The sequence below is a fragment of the Symphalangus syndactylus genome, chromosome 2 (assembly GCF_028878055.3).
Source record: "Symphalangus syndactylus isolate Jambi chromosome 2, NHGRI_mSymSyn1-v2.1_pri, whole genome shotgun sequence".
In the NCBI taxonomy this organism is placed as follows: Eukaryota; Metazoa; Chordata; class Mammalia; order Primates; family Hylobatidae; genus Symphalangus; species Symphalangus syndactylus.
In genome coordinates, this window is record NC_072424.2 from 117,112,636 (window position 1) to 117,137,852 (window position 25,217).

The following is a 25,217-nucleotide window of genomic DNA, read 5'->3' on the forward strand; positions in this document are numbered from 1 at the left end:
CTATAACAGAAGTCTCCCAGTTTTCATCACACGAATCCGTTCTTATTTCTCCTCTCTGTATTCTTCAGAATCAAAAGATTTAATACATCAAAAATACTTTCTGAAAGAATACGTCACCCGTTTTCCCACTTGAATTAGCAAAAAGGAAGCAAAACAGCCAATCAAAATTTCCGACTAGTATGAAACAGGAACACAGAGTTGCTAGGATTCCAGCCAAAAGCAGAGAAGCTTGATGAAGTAGCCTGCCCATTTTTTCCCGTGTTTTTTGTTCTTTTGGTACTTCTTTTCCCTCTTTCAGGGGGAACCAAGTTTCTCTTTTTTGTACATAAACCCATTCCCTGGCGTTGGAGTGGGAATAACTCTGATCCTATTTCCTACCAAATAGAATAAACTCATTATAGAAAGAAAACCAAGCGAAGACATGGAGAGCCTTTCCACAAGTCTTTTTGTGTCTCTGTGATAATGGACGCAGCCTTCTCTGGCCTTCCTTTCCCCCGCCTAGGGCCTTAATATCCGTTGGCAGTTTCATTTTGTTTCCAGTTGGAGTTTATGCTACACTAAAAAAAAAAAGATTAACCCTGTTAAATAATCATAAAAAGGTGGGGCATTTTTCCCATCCCTACCTATCTATGAAAACCACTCTGTTTAATCAGAGTAGGGTGGTCAAGCCACACAACAAAGCCCACACTTCCTGATATAAACCTGCTTAAGAAAATTAACAACTTTGACAACCTTTCCCCCAAGAACAGACATTTCCCCTTGGCTAGAGTACTTGCTTTCATCTTGGAGAGGCATATATGTCATGAAATTAAGATTGTCAGATGAAATATAGGACATGGGGCATATTTGTACTAAAAAATGATTCGTTGTTTACCTGAAATTCTAATTTTTCTAGACATCCTGTATTTTCCTTTGCTAAACCTGGCAGCTTTACATGGAACCAAGGAATTTTGGGTCTAGAAGGAATTTCAAAGAGCATCCAGACTAACAGGTTAATTTTATGGATTTTAGTATTTAAGGCCCAGAAAAGTCCAAAGTTACATGATTAGTGCTGGCAGAGCGAAGGCTTGAATCCAAGGCTAGCCTACTTGTTCTAAGTCACTCCACTCTCATGTAGAATTCTGATGCTAGAGAAACCTATAGAAATAGAAGGAAACTTTTTTTTAAAATGACCTCATTCCCAACAGTTAGTTTTGTCTATCTTTGCCTAGTGAGTCAGTTCAGATTAGCCTAAAACAGGGGAAGGTGGGTGTGAGTAGGGTCCCTCCCAGCTCTCCAATTATGGCCTGTGGCATTTGCAGCTAATAATCACTGACGCCTCGCCCCTGCCAGGCATGTGCTTTGGGTTATCCCTCTAGTGACAGGGATGGATTTGCATTGGTCAGGCCATCCCTTCACCCTTGTCTTCAGTCCAGGGAAGGTGCCCACATGAAGACTACAGTCCCAAGTTAGAGTGTCATCTATTAAAGTCAAGGGACTGTACTGTTGATCATTCTTGGCCCAGGATGCAACACAGTGTTTGGCCCATGGCAAGTGCTCAGTAAATGATGATAATAATAGAATAAAACAAAGCTGGCCAGGCGCGGTGGCTCACGCCTGTAATCCCAACACTTTGGGAGGCTGAGGCAGGCGGATCATGAGGTCAGGAGATCAAGACCATCCTGGCCAACATGGTGAAACCCCATCTCTACTAAAATACAAAAACTTAGCTAGGCATGGTGATACACGCCTGTAGTCCCAGCTACTCGGGAGGCTGAGGCAGGGGAATCGCTTGAACCCAGGAGGTGGAGATTGCAGTGAGCTGAGATTGCACCACTGCACTCCACTGCAAAAAACAAACAAACAAAAAAATCAAAGCCAACTATAGCTCAAACTCGTATCATGTGAATCAAATAAACACTGTCATGAAAACAATTTTTTTGTGACCAACTAGAGGAAAAACAGGTCTTACTCTCACCTGTGATGTTTTATGTATCCTGGGATACCTCTCAGTGTGTGTACTGACATGTAAAACCATTACATGTCTTGTTTGGGAGGGATAGAAATGAGTGAGTTCAAAGGTTCTTGTTTCTTCCCACATTAAATATCTTCTCCCTTTTGGTTTTATTTTCTGTAACTGTGAGAAGAGGTTTCTTTTTGGTTTTGTTTTGTTTTTTAATCTTCACACACACTGAGGTCTGTTTCTGCTCTAGTCTGTTGTTTTGTATAGAAGGTTAACATCCGGGTGCATCGGCCGGGAGTGGTGGCTCACGCCTGTAATCCTAGCACTTTGGGAGGCCGAGGTGGGCGGATCACGAGGTCAGGAGATCGAGACCTTCCTGGCTAACACGGTGAAACTCTGTCTCTACTAAAAATACAAAAAATTAGCCAGGCGCGGTGGTGGGCGCCTGTAGTCCCAGCTACTCGGGAGGCTGAGACAGGAGAATGGCGTGAACCTGGGAAGCGGAGCTTGCAGTGAGCCGAGATCGTGCCACTGCACCTCCAGCCTAGGTGACAGAGTGAGACTCCATCTCAAAAAAAAAAAAAAAAGGTGCATCAATATGCCTTCAAAAATTATTCCTCCCTTCAACAAAAAATCCAGGAAAACAGAATTTCTATTTGTAAGTCTCACAGGAAAAGCGCTAAAACTGGAGATTAATTAAAAAAAAAAAATCCAGGAAACTAGAGATGGGCATGTGCAGAATTCATAAATTACAACATCACTGACCTCAGTTTTTAAACTTCCATTGGTGTTGTTGGACTAGGGTGCTGTATGAAGTAATCATGGAGGAGGGGAGTAGACAGAGACTTGCTCATCATCTACAAAAGGCTATCATTACATCTCCATGGAAATGGGGTCATTTGGTGACAGTGTCAAACACAAGAGGAAAAACTGACTTTATTCAGGGACGCTTTATCAGGAAGGAATCACCTGCCTTCTCCCTAATGTGTCCTTCCAAAGCAAGCTTCATTTCTTCCTCATGAAAGCTAGGAAGGCATGTGAGCATGTAGCCACCACACTGCGAAATGCTCAGCATGGTAGGAAGCCTACATGAAAGTGGAACCACTGGTGCAGCAGACACAGCACTGTCGCATAAGGCTGTGGTCACTGGCACAGTTTTATTGGAAGATGGAGAAATTATTTTTACATCAAAGAAACAAAAAAACTGGCCGGGCGCGGTGGCTCATGCTTGTAATTCCAGCACTTTGGGAGGCCAAGGCGGGCAGATCACGAGGTCAGGAGATCGAGACCATCCTGGCCAACATGGTGAAACCCCGCCTCTACTAAAAATACAAAAATTAGCTGGTGTTGTGGCATGTGCCTATAATCCCAGCTACTCGAGAGGCTGAGGCAGGAGAATTGCTTGAACCAGGGAGGCAGAAGCTACAGTGAGCTGAGACTGTGCCACTGCACTCCAGCCTGGCAACAGAGCAAGACTCTAAAAAAAAGAAAAAAGAAAAAAAGAAAGAAACAAAAAACCTGAAATTAAAGGCAACTAAGCCAGCTGCAGAAATGTGGACCAGGATTTTTCTGAAACTTTTAGCATAGTAATGATTGTTTATACTAAGTTTGGTGACAACTTATGGAGACTTAATGTGATCAAAACTATGCCTTTTCTGGCCGGGCGTGGTGGCTCACACCTGTTATCCTAGCACTTTGGGAGGTCAAGGCGGGCAGATCACCAGAGGTCAGGAGAACCAGCCTGGCCAATATATAGTAAAACCCTGTCTCTACTAAAAATTCTAAAAATTAGCTGGGCGTGGTGGCCCACGTCTGTAGTCCCAGCTACTTGGGAAACTGAGGCAGGAGACTTGCTTGAACCTGAGAGGCAGAGGTTGCAGTGAGCTGAGATTGGCCATTCCACTCCAGCCTGGGGGACAGAGCGAGACTCCATCTCTCAAAAACAAAAGTATGCCTTTTCTCTTCCAAATTTTTTTTTTAGAACTTTGAGGTTAAATTTGATTATGAATACATACTTGTGTACCTTTCTAACCACCTTCCTGATTTCCATGAATTGTGGCAGAAACTTAAAGCCAGAAAAGACTGTGAATGTCCCTCTTTCAAATGTTAGACCTAGATTCATATTTCACTGTTAGTTTTGTTTTTCTTTTACTATGATATGATTTCTAAAAATAAGCATGAGATAAATAATTCCTGAGCATCTATAGATATCTTTTAAGGGAAGTAAAATTCATGTATGCAGGGGATAGGAAGGAAAGTATTATTAAATTCACACTGGACTAAGGATAGGAGACCTGGGTTCCAGAACTGACTCTGCCACCAACTAGTTGAGTGATTTTTTTTTTTTTTTTTGTGGACTCTCAAACTCTCTGGCTTTAATTTCCCTGTCTATAAAATTAGTGGCTTGACTAAATGGATTCTGAGTTCAATCTTTAAGATTTGGTCATTTCACAACTAAAATAGCTTTCACCATTTTTAGCTCGATTTAGATAACAAAACAAAAGCAACATTGTTTGGATGGCATATTTGTTATCTTAGACTATTATGGTCCACTTTTTAAATTTACAAAGGTTCTTTTACTCCTCACTGTCACCACTCATTGTCAGGGCTTTCATTTGCTTGTTTCATTTGGTTTTAAGTCCTCTATCAGTTTCAAAAATACCACCTAGCCTGTGTTTTCTTGTCAGATGTTGTTCCCTTTGGCTGACGTTTTCTATCTCTTATCTTTCAGGGGCCTTGTCATATTTGTAGGGCAACTTTGGCCTCTCGCTCAGTAGAAGAGTGGATCTGGAGTTCTCATTAGGTCAATGGTGATGATGTGTATACACTATTACCAATAACAAAAATAAAAATATTAGAAAAAACAGTAAAATATTCATCCATCCACTCCCTACCTTGGTCAGAAGAGAGTACTAATAATTTTCCTCAAGGCTTTTCTCTCCCATCTGCTTCTGTAAACTCTCCTCCCTATCAAGGTCTGGTCTAGGTTCTAGCTTCTCTATGAATCTACTTGTCAAGCTTTGTCTCTGCTTATTCCTCTTTCCCTTGAATTCCTCTGGTCTTCTTATCTCCTTCAGAAAATTTAGTCTCCTTCAGAAAATACCATCTCCTTCAGAAAATATCAAAGCAGCAGGTTATTACTCTCTCAGAGAAACTAGAAATCCAGCTAAAACCTATGAAACAAACTATCTGGGAGAGTGACTGGATGGTTCAAAGGAAGACTAGGGGCCGGGCACAGTGGCTCACGTCTGCAATCCCAGCACTTTGGGAGGGTGAGGTGGGCAGATCACTTGAGGTCAGGAGTTTGAGACGAGTCTGGCCAACATAGTGAAACCCCGTCTCTACTAAAAATATAAAAATTAGCCATGCATGGTGGCACGTGGCTGTAATCCTAGCTACATGGGAGACTGAGGCAGGAGAATCGCTTGAACCTGGGAGGTGGAGGTTGCAGTGAGCTGAGATCGCACCACTGTACTCCAGCCTGGGCGACAGAGTGAGACTTCGTCTCAAAAAATAAAGGAAGACTATGTAAATGGATGTCTGAAGACATTTCAGAATACTGATATCCTAGTCAGGAGCCTCCCAGAAGGTACCACTGAAGCTCACTTGTAACTAGAAAGACAAAATTCATTAACTGAGCTGCAATAAATGCTCCTTAACCAATATGATGCTTGCTTCTGTACCACTTTGGTCCTGCGATGTCAGTGACACAAGGTCCATCCCTTGCTTTATGACTAATCTCGCAATCACATCAACTAGATGAGTAACATTTTTTGGCGGACTCTGAAACTCCCTAGGCTTCAATTTCCCTGTCTATAAAATTAGTAGGTTGCCTAGATGGATTCTGAGCTCAGAATAGCCCTGTGAATGAGCTTTGTTTTTCTCCCAGCCCACATAATGTCAAAGAAGTGATAAATGAGAGATACCTCTGAGCCTGGAGGATGCGAGTAGGAGAACAAAGGGGATACTTCAGATGTGAACGTGGCATGGTGCTGCATAATGGGAAATCCGTTTTCATTTCTTTTATTTCAGATGCCAAGGGGAAAGTGACTTTACCCACAAGAGAGATTTTTAAATATTCCCCCAACTGCTCCAGTAAGTACTGTGTTTATTGTAGGAGAATGTGCAGCCTCAAAAGGAAAAATAAGTCCTGGGTGCTTAGGTTGTAGAGACATTTCCCAAATATTCAAGGTGTTCTGTAAAAAAAAAAAAAAAAAAAAAAAAAAGGCTCTTGGCCAGGCACGGTGTTTCATGCCTGTAATCCCAGCACTTTGGGAGGCCGAGGCAGGCAGATCACCTGAGGTCGGGAGTTCGAGACCAGCCTGACCAACATGGAGAAATCCTGTCTCTATTAAAAATACAAAATTAGCCGGGAGTAGTGGCACATGCCTGTAATCCCAGCTACTTGGGAGGCTGAGGCAGGAGAATTGCTTGAACCCGGAGGGTGGAGGTTGCTGTGAGCTGAGATCGCACCATTGCACTCCAGCCTGGGCAACAAGAGCGAAACTCCGTCTCAAAAAAAAAAAAAAAAAGTCTCTCATTGATCCAATCAGTCAATAAGTTTTGGAAATGATGGAAACTATGCTCATCACTATTTTAGATCTTCATTGTGTATACAGTAAAGGTCAGAGAATTCTGGCAGTAAAGAAACTGTTTAACTTTGTGAAATCTCAAGCATCCCAAAGTAGACACACTTTGGAAAATGTTGTAGTAGAGAGTCAAAACATTTTAGCATCTCAAATGTACCAATAAAGCAAATAGCATCTAATAAATGCAATGATTAAAGACATCTTTGATCAAGTACATAAGCAAAATCTAAGAATATGTCTTCAGATATGGGTTGAATGACTTATTAAAATTCTCTAAGAGGTCCAAATAGGTTATAAAAGGAGACCACAGCCAGATGTTTATATTTTCTCCAAAAGTGGAGAAAACACTTTCTGAAGAATCAGAACCATTGCTTCCACAATCTGTTTGTGTCAAAATTACCCAGGGTGAACATCTCCCATGCTCTCCTAAAAATTTTCCTGTTCCTGGTCTTGCACTTATACTATATGACAATTAGCTTATGTGTCTTCTTTTTCCTCTCTACCTAGAGATCCTTGACTAAAGGCCATGACTTATTTATCTTTGTGCATGTAGCACAGTGCGTCATAAAGACTAGGCATTAATAAATACTCATTGTGGGCCAGGCGCGGTGGCTCACGCCTGTAATCCCAGTACTTTGGGAGCCCGAGGCAGGTGGATCACGAGGTCAGGAGATCAAGACCATCCTGGCCAACCCAGTGAAATCCCGTCTCTACTAAAAATACCAAAATTAGCTGGGCATGGTGGCTCATGCCTGTAATCCCAGCTACTCGAGAGGCTGAGGCAGGAGAATCGCTTGAACTAGGGAGTCGGAGGTTGTAGTGAGCCGAAATTGCGCCACTGCACTCCAGCCTGGCAACAGAGTGAGACTCTGTCTCAAAGAAAAAAAGTAAATAAATAAAAATAAATAAATAAGTACTCATTGGGGATTTGAGGATAGGTAGAAATTTCTAGGCAAAGAAACTAGAATGTGCACAGGCCTTGTGGGAGATAGAGTATAGCATGTTCAAAGAACTGAGAGACAAGATCAGGTTCACTCCAGGCCTACAAACTCCAAATATCTGTGTGTGGGGGCTCAGGAGCAGCATTTTTCACAAATTTTGCAATTGATTCTAATAAACAGTTAAGTTGGAAAACCATTAGTCTAGACAATGGCACAGTACCACTTAACTGAAAAGTAGCTAAGAAGGCTGCCAAAGCTACTTGCAAACAACTGAAAGTTTAAAATGGTGGTTACAAGTTGCGGTTAGCCTAAAAATGTTGTTTTCATGCATAATGTAGCTGTTAAATAGCACAGTGTTTACAATACTATGCTAATGATGGTGAGTGGGAAGGCACAGAAAGGTCATGAGCCCACACACACTCAATTAAAGTGGACACACCTAGATACTCTAATCCACAAGCATTGATTTTGGTCAAACACAGTCAGGTGGAATTTGGTAATTTGTAAATAGCAGCAGAATTAGGGAGTTGGAATTTTTTAAAACATCATCCTGATTATTTGGTAATTGTAAGGTTCATGCAGATTACAAAATAACTCGTGGAAGAAAGTAGAAACCCAAATTGGTTATTTTAACTTTATCCCTACTTTCTTCATATCTTTCCCCTCAACACACACACAACACACACACACACACACACACACACACACACACACCAATTCCTATGTAAAAGTTTTAGGGTGATTGAAAAATAACTTTTCTGGTTAGGAACACTTGAAGTTGCTTACCTCTGGAATGAGATATTGTATATTTTCTTACAGAAACTTGAATAATGACCAACTTTGCAAAGGGACACATTTGAGATGTTTGGTCAGAGAAGAAAAAATTGCTCTGTAACACAGAGCAATTTTATTATGTTTTTCCATGTTCCAAGACACTAGAGTGATTCCAACCCTGCACTTTGGAACTTGAAGATACTTAAAAGTTATTACCTGGGTTCTTTTAATTTTATACTAGTTGCATCAAGTATGCTATCTGAATGTATCATTTGGCCCTTCTTGAAAGCACTGTAGCAATGGGTTTTAGCATCATAGCTATATCTGTAGGAAAACAGCCCGTTGCATGGCAAGAGTGATGCCGTCTTAAAGCAAACCTGCCACGATGACCAATGTTTGACTCCTCCATACCAAGGTGTTCTGCAGCAGATATGTCCAACCCCCAGGCCACGGACTGGTACCAGTCCGTGGCCTGTTAGGAACTGGGCTGCACAGCAGGAGATGAGTGGCAGGCGACAGAGCAAAACTTCATCTGTATTTGCAGCTGCTCCCCATCACTCACATTACCACCTGAGCTCCACCTCCTGTCAGATCAGCGGTGGCATTAGATTCTCATAGGAGCACGAACCCTATTGTGAACTGCACATGCAAGGGATGTAGGTTGCATGCTCCCTGTGAGAATCTAATGCCTGATGATCTGTCACTGTCTCCTATCACCCCCAGATGGGACCGTCTAGTTGCAGGAAAACAAGCTCAGGGCTCCCACTGATTCTACATTACGGTGAGTTGTATAATCATTTCATTATATATTACAATGTAATAATAATAGAAATAAAGTGCACAATAAATGTAATGCACTTGAATCATCCCGAAACTACCCCTCCCCAGTCCATGGAAAAACTGTCTTCCCTGGTGCCAAAAAGGTTGACCGCTGTTCTGCAGCAAGGTCTTTAAACAATGCTTGTCACATAGACAATCCCTCAGAAAGATGCTTATCTAACGTTCCCAGTGGTCATGACTTTTGGCAAGAAAGTCTGAGATGTGACCAGCTGCACATGACTTTACCTAAAAGCTTGCTAGGTAAAGGACACTTACTGGAGAGTGGGTGCAGGGATTCACTGTCTCACTGCTGCCCAAAACAGCACTACTGTTTGTAAGCCCCTATTAAATATTTCTTTCTGAGAAAGTGGATTTGTCAGCCTCTGTTTTTGGCCTTCAGGTCCCTTGGTCTTTGTGGGTAGGTTTGTATATACCTGCTCACTGCAGAAAAATATTCTACTCCAGTATAGGGATATTTTTGGATTTACAGATAATCTGGTTACTGGAGTTTGAACCCAGTTCTGACTCCAATGCTCATGATCTTTTACTCTACCACACAGTCTTCCAGAAACAAATAAGATGTGGTCTCTGCCCTTGATAGATTCTCCATCTAGCATGGGAGATGGGTATATAAACAAACGATTGCTGCAGAAAATGTAATGGAAAACTAAGGAAGGTGATGCTAACTCTACCTGGGCATGTCAGGGAAAGTATCACATAGGAGGGGGTATTCGTAGTGAGTGTTTGCACCAGGAATAGCAAGCAGAGGGACTTTCCTATGTACAGTAACATGCTTTCACTCATAGTTAAAAAAATTAACATTCTCACCCTTTTCTCACAGCCATCGTTGGTGTTACCAATCTCCCATGTTCTAAAAAATTTTCCTTTTCCCGTTTTTGCACTTCTTCTACATAATTAATTTACATGTCTTCTGTTTCTCTATACTTACAGCTCCTTGACCAAAAGACCATGACTTATTTATCTTTGTGCACCTAGCACAGTGCCTTACAAAGACTAGGCATTAATAAACACTCATTGGGCACTTGAAGATAGGTACAGATTTCTAGGTAAAGAAACTAGGATGTACACAGGCTTTGTGGGCGATGGAGCATAGCATGTTCAAAGGCCTGAAAGACAAGATCAGAATGACTAGCTATTAGGCAGTAGCGGTGGCAGTGGTAATAGAGACAGAGTGTTCAGGAAGGTGATGTTGTAGGGTAGAGTAATCTGAGATAAAACTGGGACTGGTTGGAGTTAGATCATTAGGATCTTAGAGAACATGTTAAAGATTTTGGAGCAGTAGGAGGCCATGGAACAAAGGGTCAATGGGTAACACACTGAAAAGTTCATCTGAGCTCCATTGAGGGGTAAGGGCTGGGGACAAATACAGCAAGGGAAAATACAGGAGGCTACTACAGTCATCCAAATATTAGATGTGGCTTTTAGTGAAGGTTGGAAGAAGTGCCCCTTTTTTTAGGAATACCATACAGAAAAGTCACATATTTGAACATAACTACTTGCCTAATCCTTTTAGGATTTTCTTTTCCAATTTTTGCTCTTTATTGCTGATGGGCTCCTTCACAGTGGATGGCTCTCCAGAAGCAACGGGTTCTCTTCCAGCCTCTTCAGTTGTTTCCTCACAGTTCCCATCCTCGTTGTCAGGTGATTCTGCATTCTCAGGCTGCTCACTGGCCCTGGCGGAGCCCTCTTTCCCTGCTGTGCTGGCAGCAGACCCATAAGTGTTAATGATGTCTTCCAGCTGTCGATTCAGCTCTTCAGAGATATCGGGGTGCACACTTGCCTCTTTCTCTGGTGGCTGGACTGGGGTTGAAGAATCCTGGCCATCTTCCTTCTCCAGGTCATTGTGACTGGGTAATGATGAACTGTCACCTGGAGGTGTTGACTGTCTTTCCGCTGAGAGCTGTTCAGAGTGATTAGCCTCCATCTTGGGAGTAGTATCTAGTGGTAAGCACAGTTAGGCTTTATATAGCTAACCTAGTTGCTACATATCAATGCTACGTTTCAATGGTAAGGATATCCCCCAAGTGAATACCAACTAATTATGGTCTCTAACATAGAGTGAATGTCCTTTCACAAACCATTGATGTTACTAAGGGAGGAGACCACCCCTCATATCGTCTTATGCCCAATTTCTGCCTCCAAAGAAGTAAAAACTAAAAGGCAGAAATGAAATCCACAGGCAGATAGCCTGATGCCACGCCCTGGGCCTGGTAGTTAAAGATCGACCCCTGACCTAATTATGTTATCTATAGATTATTAGATAATTATAACCTATAGATTAATTTGGTTATGTTATCTATAGATTACAGACATTGTATAGAAAAGCACGGTGAAAATCCCTATCCTGTTTTGTTCCGATCTAATTACCAGTGCATGCAGCCCCCAGTCACATACCCGCTTCTTGCTCAATCAGTCACGACCCTCTCACGTGCACCCCCTTAGAGTTGTGAGCCCTTAAAAGGGATAAGAATTGCTCACTCGGGAAGCTCGACTCTTGACACATGAGTCTTGCTGACGCTCCCGGCCAATTAAACCGCTTCCTTCTTTAACTTGGTGTCTGAAGGGTTTTGTCTGTGGCTTGTCCTGCTACATTACAATTATTAAAGTAGGGACAGTGGAAAGTTGTTTTTCCAAATCAAGTCACGCTACTGGCATATTTTTGCTTTTGATCTTCAATTTTCAGTAGTATTCCTTATTATTCACATTAAGAAAGTAATTCATGCTTTTTTTTTGTGGCCGTATTTGTCATTTTGCTTACACTCGTCAGTTTGTGTTATCATTTTCCTGTATAATTCTATGTAGATTAACAATCACTGGGGGTACATGACTGTATATATTTAAAATGTTTAAATCTAAAGTGGCATTAGTTTTCTTTCAGTTAAAATATTTAATAGAAGAGCCATTGAATTTATTTGAATGACTCATAACAATAACATCTGTAAGCTCTATTTGATCCATAAATCAATATTTTGCTTAGTATGAATATTTTGATGTAAATTCATTATTACACCAGATAGAGGAGACATTTCTCACTTTTCTGGCATTTTCTCTTTCAGATAAGCAACACGAATGCTTTTTTTGAGGCTTAAACTGGCATCATTTTTAGATTAAGACAGGGAATGAGGGAAGGTATAAATAAATAAACCAAGTAGTATGGAAACACGGGCCAGGTGCTGTGGCTCATGTCTGTAATTCCAGCACTTTAGGAAGCCGAGGCGGGTGGATCACTTGAGGCCAGGAGACCAGCCTGGCCAACATGGTGAAACCCTGTCTCTACTAAAAATACAAAAATTAGCTGGGTGTGGTGGCGGGCACCGGTAGTCCCAGCTACTTGGGAGGCTGAGGTATGAGAATTGCTTGAACTTGGGAGGCGGAGGTTGTAGTGAGCCAAGATTGCGCCACTGCACTCCAGCCTGGGTGACAGAGCAAGACTTCGTCTCAAAAAACAAAACAAAGCAAAACAAAAGCATGATGATGCTTATAACAACAATTCCTTAAATTTCTATAATACTCTTTTATTCCAATATATAAACCAATTTTTTAAAAGAGAAAAACAGATTACAACTTTCTCTTCTAAGTCAGGAAGCTCTAGAAAAACAATGATTTTTAAGAAGTAGCAATGTTTCATAAACAAGGAGGAGACCAACTCAAGAAATAATTCAGCAATAATAAGGGCGCTTAGGAAAGGGTGAGAGATGGAACTGAGTCAGAGATTCCAGGGTTTCTGACTATTACCACTTCAAGGGTTGCAATAGATTTGGTTTAGGCCTGTAAGTTACGGTGTATTTTATTTGTAAATAATATTTAACAGTGATGCTGCTAAATAGCAGCATAAAAATACGGCAAGATCCTCATAATTCGCAGGTTTTGCTGTTGTGGTAACATGAAAGTGAAAACAAAATCATACTGTTCTACAACTGCACAGCTTCCTTTTCCTGTTCTCAGGGCAGTAGATGTCAATCGAATGCTCGGACACCAACAAGAACAGAAAATTCAACACACAGACATTGCCACCGACTTGTGATGCTCACCAAACGCTCATAACTTAGAGGAAGTACTTTATTTCTTTCACTGATTTGAATTCACCAACTTGATTATCAAATAATGCAGCAGTTTCATTATTTTCATCACTGGGATTTCTTTATCCTGACCTCACTTGTTGATTGCACCCATCTATATATAACTTAGGCCTCCCCTGAACACGGAGAAAGACACACAGCACCTGCTGTCCATCCAGAAGTTATTTTAAGCTATTCTAAAATGAGTCATGCCATTTAGCACTTCATCCTTGAAAATCAAGAGAATACTTTTTCAGTCAAATTGAAAACAGTAAACATTTACTGGCTTAAATCCATACGTGGGTTTTTAAAGTCGGGGAGACTATTTTAGGATGAAATAAAATCTCAAGTAAAATGAACTTCAAAATAATTAATTTAAGATAAGCTGTCCATAGGAGTTTTACTTCGGTTAGTCTAAATGCAAGTGGCTGTTTGTATTTGATTTATTCCTTATGAGATGCCACAATCATTGATTTTTTAAATTCTTAATTCCATAGCTATTCCTTAAACTCCTATTCCACATTTACTTTAAAACAGAACAGTCATTATAAAGCCCAGGACAATTAAATTCCTAAAAGTAGCCTCAAGACAAGTTAACAAGAAGGAAAAAAACAAAGTCAGAGAACTTTGTTACTTTTCAATCATCCATTTTATATTATGTGGCAAAGAAATTATTTCTAACTTTTATCTTATATAAACTTTATTGCCTTATTTTCCCCTCCCTAGGGAGAGAACTTTTCACTTGTGTTGGCTATTCCAGATGACTATCACAGACACATCCCTCCCTAAGCAACACATTTTATTTATAAATACAACAATGAAAAGTTCTCCAACAGTTCACCGGCAATCTCAAAGTTGCAAGTTTCGAACACCGCAAACCGCACCCTACATCTTCTCACAGGACTTGGGGGAGTGTTTGTCATACTTACCAGAAGGCAAGAAGCTAAGCAAGAAGAGAGAGGAGAGGAAAGAGGCAGGAAAAAGCAAGTCAGAGCTGCAGCAACAGCAGGAGAGGGCGGGCTGGCTGTGTTCTTACAAGAGAGAGAGAAACCCAATACACACACACACATACACACACGCGCGCACACACACACACATGCCACAGGCACTGATGGAGGCAGCAGTCTGGAGGAGGTGGGGGTAGGGAAAGGAACATCGTATGACACAGCAAGGGGAAAATACACCCAAGCTTCCCTAGCTGTCGCCAGGGGAAATATTTTAGCAGAGAGAAGCAGCTGGAAGATCTCATCAGACTCTCCATGTTTTGTTTGTCCTTTCGGAAATTTAAACTCTGAGTGTATCACCCCCTTTGCAAATGCAGTCTTTCACCATTGTTGTCCTTTTTGGGTAGAGATCAGTTTTTCTTACTTCTTGGTTTATCTCCAGTGTGGTGGATGATTCATCTTCTTCTTGCGCTAGCTTAATTAGTGTCAGGTTTCTTATAGGAATCATGGAAAAAGAAAAACAATGGCATAAGAACAGGGAGGTGGTGGAACCATTTTAATTCTGATGTCATTGTTTGGTTTGTTTGAAAAGTTTGAAATAAACATGTAGATGGCGATTTTGGAGCTGAACTGAGTATACTTCATGCACGTGGTAATTGGTGTGACCTTGGAGCACAGTCTTTCCCAGGTAACTGTTCCCATCTCAAACAAACCCTCAGGGAAGCAGTCTGCTTTTTCTTCCTTAGTTGGTAGCTTTCCCACACTTTGTAAATCCTCAACGTGCTCCTTGATCCTCCTCAGAAAAAGAAATTTTTTTCTGATTCACCATAAAATGCCTCTCTATTAATTTACATCCATTCGCCTTTTATTTTTCTTTCTGGAGCTTGTGTTCCCATACTTCCAAAGCAGATTCCTCCATCAGTTTCTGCTCTGGGGACAGGCTAGGCATAGTGGCATTCCTTGTGGGAGGCAGAATAATGCCACCCAAAAGATCTCCATGTCCTACTCCCTGGAACCTGTGAATATGTTTCATTACATGATAAAAGAGACTTTACAGATGTGAGTAAGGATCCTGAGGTAGGGAGGTTATCTTGAACTATCTGAGTGGGCTCAATGTAATCATAAGGGTATTTATTTATTTATTTATTGAGACAGAGTCTCGCTCTGTCACTCAGGCTGAAGTGCAGTGGTGCAATCTCAGCTCACTGCAACCTCCCGGGTTCATGCAATTCTCCTCCCTCAGCCTCCCGAGTAGCTGGGATTACAGGCGCCTGCCACCACATCCAGCTAGTTTTTGTATATTTAGTAGAGACCAGGTTTCAATGTGTTGGCTAGGCTGGTCTCGAACTCCTGACCTCATGATCCACCCACCTTGGCCTCCCAAAGTGCTGGGATTATAAGCGTGAGCCATTGCACTCAGCCTCATAAGGGTCTTTATAAATGAGGGAGGAAGGCAGTACGGTTGGAGGCAGAAAAGGAGATTTGATGACCTCAGCATAGGTCAGGAAGCTTCTAGAAGCTGGGAAAGGCAAGGAAACAGATTCTACTCTAGAGCCTCCAGAGGGATGCAATCCTGCGACACTGATTTTAGATCCAAGAAATTCGTTTTGGATTTCTGACCTCCAGAAATATAAAATAGCAAACTTATGTTGTTTTTAAGCTGCTAAATTTGTGATAAGGTGTTATGGCAACAAAAGGAAATGAAAACATCCCACCCCCAGTTTTGTCCTACTTATTCTCTGAGTTTAGGGGAGGCATAAGTTATATATAGATGAGTGCACCCAACAAGCAGAAGTCGGGATAAAGAAATTCCAGTGTTGAAGACAATGAAGCTGTTTACTATATTATTTGATAATTAAGTTGGTGAATTAAAATTGATGAAAGAGAAAAGTACTTTCTTCTAAATTAATGAATACTTGGTGAGTGCCACAGATTGGGTGGCATTCCATCCTGGACCGTAGCAAACTGACCTGATCAGATCTCTTAGTAAATATAAACAAGTCAGTGCTTTTCAAATTTAAATAATGTATAGATTCACTTAACAGAATAACTTAAATAATGTGGAAATTATTTGAAGAATTGTATTATTATTTGAACCTACATGTACTAAAATGAAAATACGATAAACTCCTTATGCTTACATTAGTTATATAAATTTTAAAATGTATATATTTTAAAGCCTACAAAATCAATAAATGTGACTCAAATTAATAACACTACTTTTATGTGACAGATACTGTTTTGCTGAACTTAAATTGCTACTTGCAACATGAATACTATATTGACTGCTGGGTTTTTTGAGTTTCTGGTACTCTACTACAATGTGGTTTGGGAATTTCCTCAACACTTGATTCATTCAAATTATTACATAGTTTTTATTCATATGGCCTGCTATGATTTCATGGGGACTTCATTTGATACGGCTGCATCATTTACTGCTTGCTATGGTCTGAATGTTTGTGTCCCCCCAAAATTCACGTGTTGAAATCATAAACCCCAAGGTGAGGGTATGAGGAGGCGGGGCCTTTGGGAAGTGATTAGATTATGAGGGTAGACCTTTTATGAATGGGATTACTGTTCTTATAAAAAAGATCTGAAAGAAACCCCTTACCCCTCTGCTGTGTGAGGTTTCAGTGAGAAGAAGGCCTTGTACGAGGAAGTCACCAGACACAGAATTCGCCTGCACCTTGATCTTAGACTTTCCAGCCTACAGAACTATGAGAAATAAATTTCCATTGTTGGCCTGGCACGGTGGCTCACGGCTGTAATCCCGGCACGTTGGGAGGCCAAGGCAGGTGGATCACTTGAGGTCAGGAGTTCAAGACCAGCCTGGCCATCATGGTGAAACCCTGTCTCTACTAAAATACAGAAATTAGCTAGATGTAGTGGCGCATGCTTGTAATCCCAGCTACTGGGGAGGCTGGGGCAGGAGAATCATTTGAACCCAGGAGACAGAGGTTGCAGTGAGCCAAGATTGTGCCACTGCACTCCAGCCTGGGCGACAGAGCAAGACTCTGTCTCAAAAAAAAAAAAAAAAAAAAAAAAAATTCCATTGTTTATTAGTCACTCAGTTTATGGTATTTTGTTATAGCAGGCTGAATAGATGAAACTCCTATTCTTTCTCATTGTCCTGCAATTATTAAGTAGTGCTAATTGGCCCTAACTTGAATAGATACACACATGATAGTGGAGGTATCAAAATAACACTTACACAGTGGCTACCCAGATCCAAAACAGGCGTATGCATTTTCAAGTATAATTGAAAAGAATACAAACATGCAAAACTGTGACTCCCAAGAATTTATCTGTGGCCTGATAGGGGCCCAAAATACTGGGATAGGTTAATAAAGACAGCAAATTAATAGAGCTCAGTGTTTTATTGTAAAATCAACCTTAAGAGAACACAAATTACACATCTAAGGCTTTGAACTTTTGTAAAGAATACATTTATTTTTTGAAAATACATTTAACTGTTTACGCAAATATCACAGGAAAATAATTTGAAAATTCAAATGATGCTAAAAAGCTTATCCCAAGAAACAATAACTCCTTGTTCCTACACCTTCCTCCAACCTTGTGATGCTTTCTAGAGGTAATAACATAAAACCGTTGTAGATATTTTTTTGGGGGGGATTTACTTTATCGTTTATAAATAAAATGCCTGGATTGCTATCTGTCAACTCACCAATTTTTGAAATTATTTATTGTCTTCTCACGATGGTAGATGAAGATTTTCATTATTTACACTCCCCTTTTTCTCCTCTCTTCATTTTACCCATAAAATTATATCTCAATGTTTAATTCATACCTTATATTGTCTTTATTGAAATAATGTTTACTGTTAAACCAGGTAGAGCATTGTGATTATAGTTCTATTCATATGCAACTTTCTGTTTTTCCTGGAGTTGATAATTTCCTTTTCTTTTCATTTGCCTAGTATCGAGAATACTCTGTCTTCCCAAACAGCGTAAGAGGCCTGTAAATCTTTCTATACAATATTCCCAAAGGTCAAATGTGTCAAATAATTTATGTATTCTAGTATTTTTTTGGAGATATGATCCCCACATACAAACACTCTTAGAACCTTGACCCCCCTCCTCCAGCCTGGGCTGGTGGCTTCTAGGCCTGCTACACAGCTGTGGTCCTGGCACTTCCCCTACTGTCATTCTGGGAATTCCCTTTACCTCTCTCCTGTTTCCTGGCTCCCATTCTTCCTCTTTCTTGGTTTAATTCCTCATTTAGGAAAACATATTCTCTAGTGGCTTCCTGAGAAAGCATTTATGGGAGACTGTGTGTGTGCCTGAAATATCTTTTTGATACCCTTATACTTATTTGATTGATAGTTTGGCTAGATGTAACTTTTTAGGTTGAAAATAATTTTTATTAAAAATCTTAAGACATATTATTTTCCCCTGTCTTTTATTTTTTAAAGTTTCTTAAAAATGCAAGGTCATTCTTATTCCTAATCCTTTGGATATGATCCATTTTTTTCCTCTCTGGAACTGTTTGGCATCTTTATCGTGATGTTCTGAAGTTTCACAATGATTAAATTTGATGTAGATCTTTTTTTCATTTATTATTCTGGATGCTTACTTGGTTTTAATGTGGAGACTCAGATGTTTAACCTCTTCTCTTTTTCGTCATTGTTGCTCACCCTTGTCCTCCTCTGAGCCTCATATCACTCAGTTCAGAGCCTTTCTGGTTAAGCTTCTTCAGAGAACAATCCTCAGGTATCCTGAAAGGGGCTTGATTTTGAAGGGTGGCATTTAGGACCCTTTGTTCTAACTGTTCCTTCTCCTAACTGGAAACAAACAAACAAGCCAGGTGTGATGGTGCGCACCTGGTAGTCGCAGCTACTTGGAAGACAGGGGCAGGCAAGAGGATCATTTGAACACAGGAATTCAAATCCAGCCTGAGCAACATAGTGAGGCCCCATCTCTGAAAACAAACAAACAAACCCAACAGCCATCAAACCATCCTACTATTTGTAGTCGCCTGCTTTACTGCTAATTTCAATAGTATCTCCACTTGCAGAGTATTAACCTTAAATTCCTTAGTGTTTCCAGTCCACCAGGGAAATCAGCTTGCCTCTCACTGCTAGCCTATCCCACTTACATCCAACTCATCCCTGTGAAGCACACTTCCTGTTGAATCATTTACCACTCACTATGTATTGTGTTCTAGTCCTCATCCGTTGTGGTTTGGGGTTAATGGATTCAATTCTTCTGGCTTCCCTAACATTAGAGCTTCCCTTTTTCTGCCTTTTTTCTTCTTCTTGTTTATTGGTGAATTTTATAGAAGAAAGAAGTCAGAATTGTCTTCTTTTCTGATTTTTACCATGAAGATGTGTTTAACCATTGTAGCAGTCCAGTAATGAAATGACCTATCCCTCAAAATAAAAAGCATCAGCATTGGAAATATCCAGTAGAGACTTGGTTGTTCTTTCTTTCAGGAATACTAATAAAGAAATGACTGGAAAGGGGGCAGGGGTAAACTAAATGACTCACTTAAGATCTTTTTCAAGTATACAAGTTTATAAATTCTGTACTATTCTACCATGGGCTGAAAGGAAGCAGAAATCATTAAATAATTAAGATTACGAGCCTTAAAATCAAATAGCTTCCACGTGAATTCCAGATCTGTCTTTTACTTGGGCTATATTTTAATTTCTTTAGTTTCAATTTCCTACTCCATAGAATGGGGGACTACCTATTGTATATGATTGTTATGAAATTAACACAGTAAATGTGGTTTAATATAAACATGTAATCTTTGTTAATTAATTCCAATAATTATGTGTTTAAATAAAGCCTGTGAATGGGGATTAATATTTTCTGCACCAATAACATTTTCAAATTGTTGCTGCGTAGGACCAAGTTGCAGGAATCTATTGTATCATCTCTTGGTTGTGGTATTTATATTTTTGGCCTAGGCTAGATCTGGCTTGGGGTGGCGGGGGCACATCGTTCTATACTGCTTCTACTCAGCAGACATCACCTTTGTCTTTCTAAAATGGAGGGAAACGTGGGCTTGTAACCAAACAGATTATTTTGTATTAATCCAAATACAAAACCATACAGCAGGTTACAATATTCAATTCCCATGGTGACAACTCTTTAATATGCACTAAAAGTGAACTATGATTCCCACCCTGTGAAAAAAATTTAGTTTTATCACTTTTCAGCAAAATTAGGCAAGCAAATATTATTTCTAGTAAAGAGTAGATGGACTTGCATAAATAAAATAGTTTGAAATTTGTATAAATATTGGGTGCCACACTTGTACTTGCAAAGAGTCCCACCTCTTAAGTAGCCTTATTACTCTTACATTTTTATATTAACAATTTCATCATGAAAGTCTTCTTATAAATAATGCAGACAGATTCTAGGATAGGCTCCTTTATACCAATTCTCTGTTGAATTCAAATTAATACAACTGCTGCATGCATTCTACAGGGGACATTTGGCTCGTGTCAATATTTTCTTCAAGGAAGATCAGAATAAGGTGTGTTATTTTGCAGGAATATTGGACCTCCCCATCTTTGAAGAGCTCCTCCTTATCCCATTGCTGGATGTAGTAGAGATTCAGAAGCATAGAACTGCATGTTGACTTGTTCATCCAGAGTGTCCACTGAGGGTAGAGTTGGATTTTAGTGGCTACTATGGGCTGCAGCAATGACATTCCCCTAAAGCAGACTCCACTGTTCCAACCCCTGCATGCCAGCAAGAGGAAGTGAATGTCAAGTGATTGGTCCCAGTTAAAGTATGTGATATAGTTTGGATATTTGTCCCCTCAGAGTCTCATGTAGAAATTTGATCCCCAGTGTTGGAGGTGGAGGCTTTTGGGTCATGGAGGCAGATCTCTCATGAATGGCTAGGTGCCAGTCTCTTGGAATCAAGTTCTTGCTCAATTAGTTTCCACAAGAACTGATTGCTAAAAAGCATCTGGTACCTTCCTCCACGTTCTCTCCTTCTTCCTCCCTCTTGCCATGTGATGCCTGCTCCCCGTCACCTTCCACCATGAGTGGAAACTTCCTGAAACCCTCCCCAGAAGGAGATGCTGGCACCATGCGTCTTGTGCAGCCTGCAATACTGTGAACCAAATAAATATCTTCTTTTAAATAAACAACCCAGCCTCAGGTGTCCCTTTATTGAAACACAAACAGACTAAGACAATCTGTGTTGCCATTGGCTTGTTCCCATTGGCTTGCCCCCAGCTGCTCCTGGGGATGGATCGCCTTATTGCTGCACATGGGTAGGAAAGACCAGCTGGTGTGTGAATAGTCAACAACCCTGGGAACAAAAGTTGCTGAACTCGAAGGGCTCATGTCACCCTTTTTGTGGCATCCTGCTTCCTTTGGCTCATGTGCCCTATAAGAAACTTGGGAAACATATCCCACCTGAAAGAACTCTGGCCACAAGATACCCAAATGAACCTTACTAATGACAAGAAGAAGGCAATAATGCAGATTAACTGAAATGTCAAATGTTAATAGTCCCAACTTTGAAGTCCTCAGGCCACCCATGGTTTTGGACTGGGACCTCCTGGACAGGGATGTTTCTTCCCTCCCTCCCCTCTTCTCATTCCTCCTTGTCCTGGGGTTTGCCAGCTATCGTGGGGTCTGCAGAATCTTAGGGAAGGGAACTCACAGATCATCTCCCCACTTGGGGAGATGCCTGGCTGAGATGCCTTGCTACCTAACTCCAGGGGTCACTGTTCAGACAAAATAGATGTGGGACCCTCTGAGTTTGTGGAACATAGTGTTCATAGACTCAACTTAGGACCTTGATACTAGACAGGACTCAGAGGTCCTGTCTAAGCCACCCTGATCTGTCCTTAGGTAGATGACATTTGATGAAAAAAAAAATTGGCTCTTTTAGTACTACTTGCCAAATAGTTAAGTCTCTAAAGATGATAGATCCATGATGTTTTACCATACAAGCACTGTGACTCCTTTCAGAGGTTTGATAAAAGCATCCCTTTCAAATAGCCTTTTTGAGGTTTTCTAACTAACTAACTATAAGGTTCATTTTTCTCTTCTCTGTATAGTATGATAAGTTCTTTTGATTCCCCTCCCTAAGGGTCAGAAGTTCTTCTCTCCCTTACATGAGTGTCATGAAGCCCCTCCTCCCCTGCTGATCACAAAGCAATTCTCAGGAGGGGTCTAAGGTTGAACTTGTGTTGAAAGGAAAGCCTGTCATTTTGATGTGTTAGAAAACAGGTGTGTGGTGGTCACCTAGTTCTGAGCTGGTGGACACTCCTTCCTTCTTGCAATGCAGTTCTTATCAAAGAGCATGGACTAATTTTTAAATTCTATGTGTGGTCTTTTTCTCTGTAATAATTTGGTATGGCTTTGATAGGATCTAGAACAACACAAACCCTGGGAACAGCAGAGATGGTCAATAGCATTGCGACTGAGTGAGCAAATGCTTAGACTCCTGCTACCTTGCCTCTTTATCTTCCCAATTAAGTCTCTTTTTTCCCTCCCTTTCATGGTGAGGGGATACCTAGGCTAACTGTCCATTGATAGGCTTAAAGAGAGCCCATTACCTGAACCTATCTGCCTTTCAAAAGGCTTTCAGAGCCTTTCTGCTCCTAATATATCTTATATGACTGGTTTGTCCTTAGAAGAGAACTTCGGCCAGGCACGGTGGCTCACGCCTGTAATCCCAGCACTTTCGGAGGCTGACGTGGTGGATCACAAGGCCAGGGGTTCGAGACCAGCCTGACCAAAATGGTGAAACCCTGTCTCTACTAAAAATACAAAAATTAGCCAGCGTGGTGGCACGCGGCTATAATCCCAGCTACTCAGGAGGCTAAGGCAGGAGAATCACTTGAACCAGGGAGGCGGAGGTTGCAGTGAGCTGAGATCGCACCACTGCACTCCAGCCTGGGCGACACAGCGAGACTCCATCTCAAAAAAAAAAAGGAGAATAACTTCCCTTGTGTGTTTCTTAATTCAAGCTCAAGGATTACAAAGGAAGCACCACATCTCTTCTATTCTTCTTTAAACTGTGTCAGGGCCCCCATTCTGTGTAAATTTGGAATTGTGCCAGTTAGGAGCCCAAATTGTAGTTGGATCCTGGCTGAGATGCCTTGTTACCTAACTCCAGGGGTCACTGTTCAAACAAAATGGATGTGGGACCCCCTGGGTTTATGGAACATAGAGTTCCTAGACTCAACTTGGGACCTTGATACCAGAAACTATGGCTAGGCGAAATCATGGTCTCTGTGGGAAGGACAAACTCCTAGTTGTCTTTCTCATACATACCCAAGAGAGGTTGCAAAATCATTAAAAAATATGAAGGAAAAATTGCAGGGGAATTTTCTCGGGTATCTGTATAGTGTCACCAAATACAAAAGATGACATCTTAGATGACCTTATTGGGGTGAAAATATTACTATTATTAAAAGTAATAATACCTGCTACTGGCGACATGAGTGTCTGAGTAAGCCTCTGCAACCTCCATTGTCCCCTGAGTTCCAAAGCTACCTTCCTATGAAGTCCCCATAAACGTCCATATATCTTTCCTCTAGGACTGCCAAGAAATCTTCTATAGATGGTCTGGAAAAAAGAGTAATCTCTTGAGACATGATCACTAAGTCTTCCATGGGTTAGAAGAGCACACCCAAGATATAATGGGTTTGGAATCATCAGAGTCCTCACCAAAGGAAGTGCTGTACTCAAGTGCCCCACACTGAATGGGGCAACAAGCCCCCACCAAGTCTGTGCACAGAAATCAATGCTTCCACTGTCTGACCTTTACTTTCACAGTAACTTGATATAGATAATAATGAACTAATCCCCACCCCCCGACCATGGTACATATTTTAGTATTTATTTAGTACTTAGTAAGCAACTCTGTGCGTATTAATAAAAAAAAGATTTGTCCCTTCCCCTAAAACAAAACAAAACAAAACAAAAAGCAAAGCAAGGAACCCTTGACAGGCTGATAATATAAGTTCTTAGAATTCAAAATTTTAAATTCAGAGATCTTAGGATCTAAAGAATGAATGTTTTTTGGGGGGGAAGCAAACTATATATATATATATATATGCTTAATTGAAACTACGATGCCTTATTGGGTAAAAACATATGATAAAAAATGTATTTGAGGCCGGGCGCAGTGGCTCACGCCTGTAATCCCAGCACTTTGGGAGGCCGAGGGGGGTGGATCACGAGGTCAGGAGATCGAGACCATCTTGGCTAACACGGTGAAACCCCGTCTCTACTAAAAATACAAAAAATTAGCCGAGCGTCATGACGGGCGCCTGTAGTCCCAGCCACTCGGGAGGCTGAGGCAGGAGAATGGCGTGAACCCGGGAGGCGGAGCTTGCAGTGAGCCGAGATTGTGCCACTGCACTCCACCCTGGGCGACAGAGCAAGACTCCGTCTCAAAAAAAAAAAAAAAAAATGTATTTGAATATTTTGCTTAGATGAATTTTTGTATATTTAGCTAAAAATAAGATGGTAGTATACATGTAGGTATATAAAGTTGAATATCATATGAATTAAGCTGTTTTAACAAATACGTTTTAAGTCAGATTTTTAAGCATAAGAAGAGAAATTTAGTTTTGTGTTAGTGAGAGGAAAATAAGGCCAACAAAGGGATTAGAAACTTGGGTCTGGGTAAAGGTCTGAGAGAGAGGAGAAAAAAAAAAAAGTAGCTGTTTTAAATCAGTCCCTAACAGCGAAACCCATCTAGAAAGACAGAGTCTGAAAAACAGCAACCACAAAAATCAATCTAGTGGGTTTTCTATAATATTTCTTCCAAAATTGGGTGATTTTGTATTAAAAACCTGTTAAGTTAGCTGGGTGCGGTGGCTCACACCTGTAATCCCAGCACTTTGGGAGGCTGAGGCGGGTGGATTGCCTGAGGTCAGGAGTTTGAGACCAGCCTGGCCAACATAGTGAAACCCCATCTCTACTAAAAATACAAAAAAAAAAAAAAAAAAAATCAGCTGGGCGTGGTGGCAGGCACCTGAAATCCCAGCTACGAGGGAGGCTGAGGCAAGAGAACCACTTGAACCTGGGAGGAGGAGGTTGCAGTGAGCTGAGACTGTGCCATTGCACTCCAGCTTGGGCAACAAGAGTGAAACTACATCTTGAAAAAAAAAAAAAAAAGAAA

General features: G+C 40.9%; 1 protein-coding gene across 4 annotated transcripts in view; it reads right to left on the reverse strand.

The window, feature by feature from the left end:
* TXLNB (taxilin beta) overlaps positions 1-25,217 on the reverse strand; it is an 82,999-nt gene that overhangs the window by 36,847 nt on the left and 20,935 nt on the right. Inside the window, exons 1-2 of one of the 4 annotated variants that reach the window (XM_055265708.2) lie at positions 14,074-14,164; positions 10,587-11,024 (exon numbers count right to left, since the gene is read on the reverse strand). In XM_055265708.2, coding sequence (XP_055121683.2) covers positions 10,587-11,010 — 424 coding nt within the window. In that variant the 5' untranslated portion in view covers positions 11,011-11,024; positions 14,074-14,164. Of the gene's footprint in view, positions 1-10,586; positions 11,025-14,073; positions 14,165-23,511; positions 23,654-25,217 lie in introns of those variants that run through there. The other 3 variants (XM_055265700.2, XM_055265705.2, XM_055265710.2) reach the window with 3 other exon arrangements.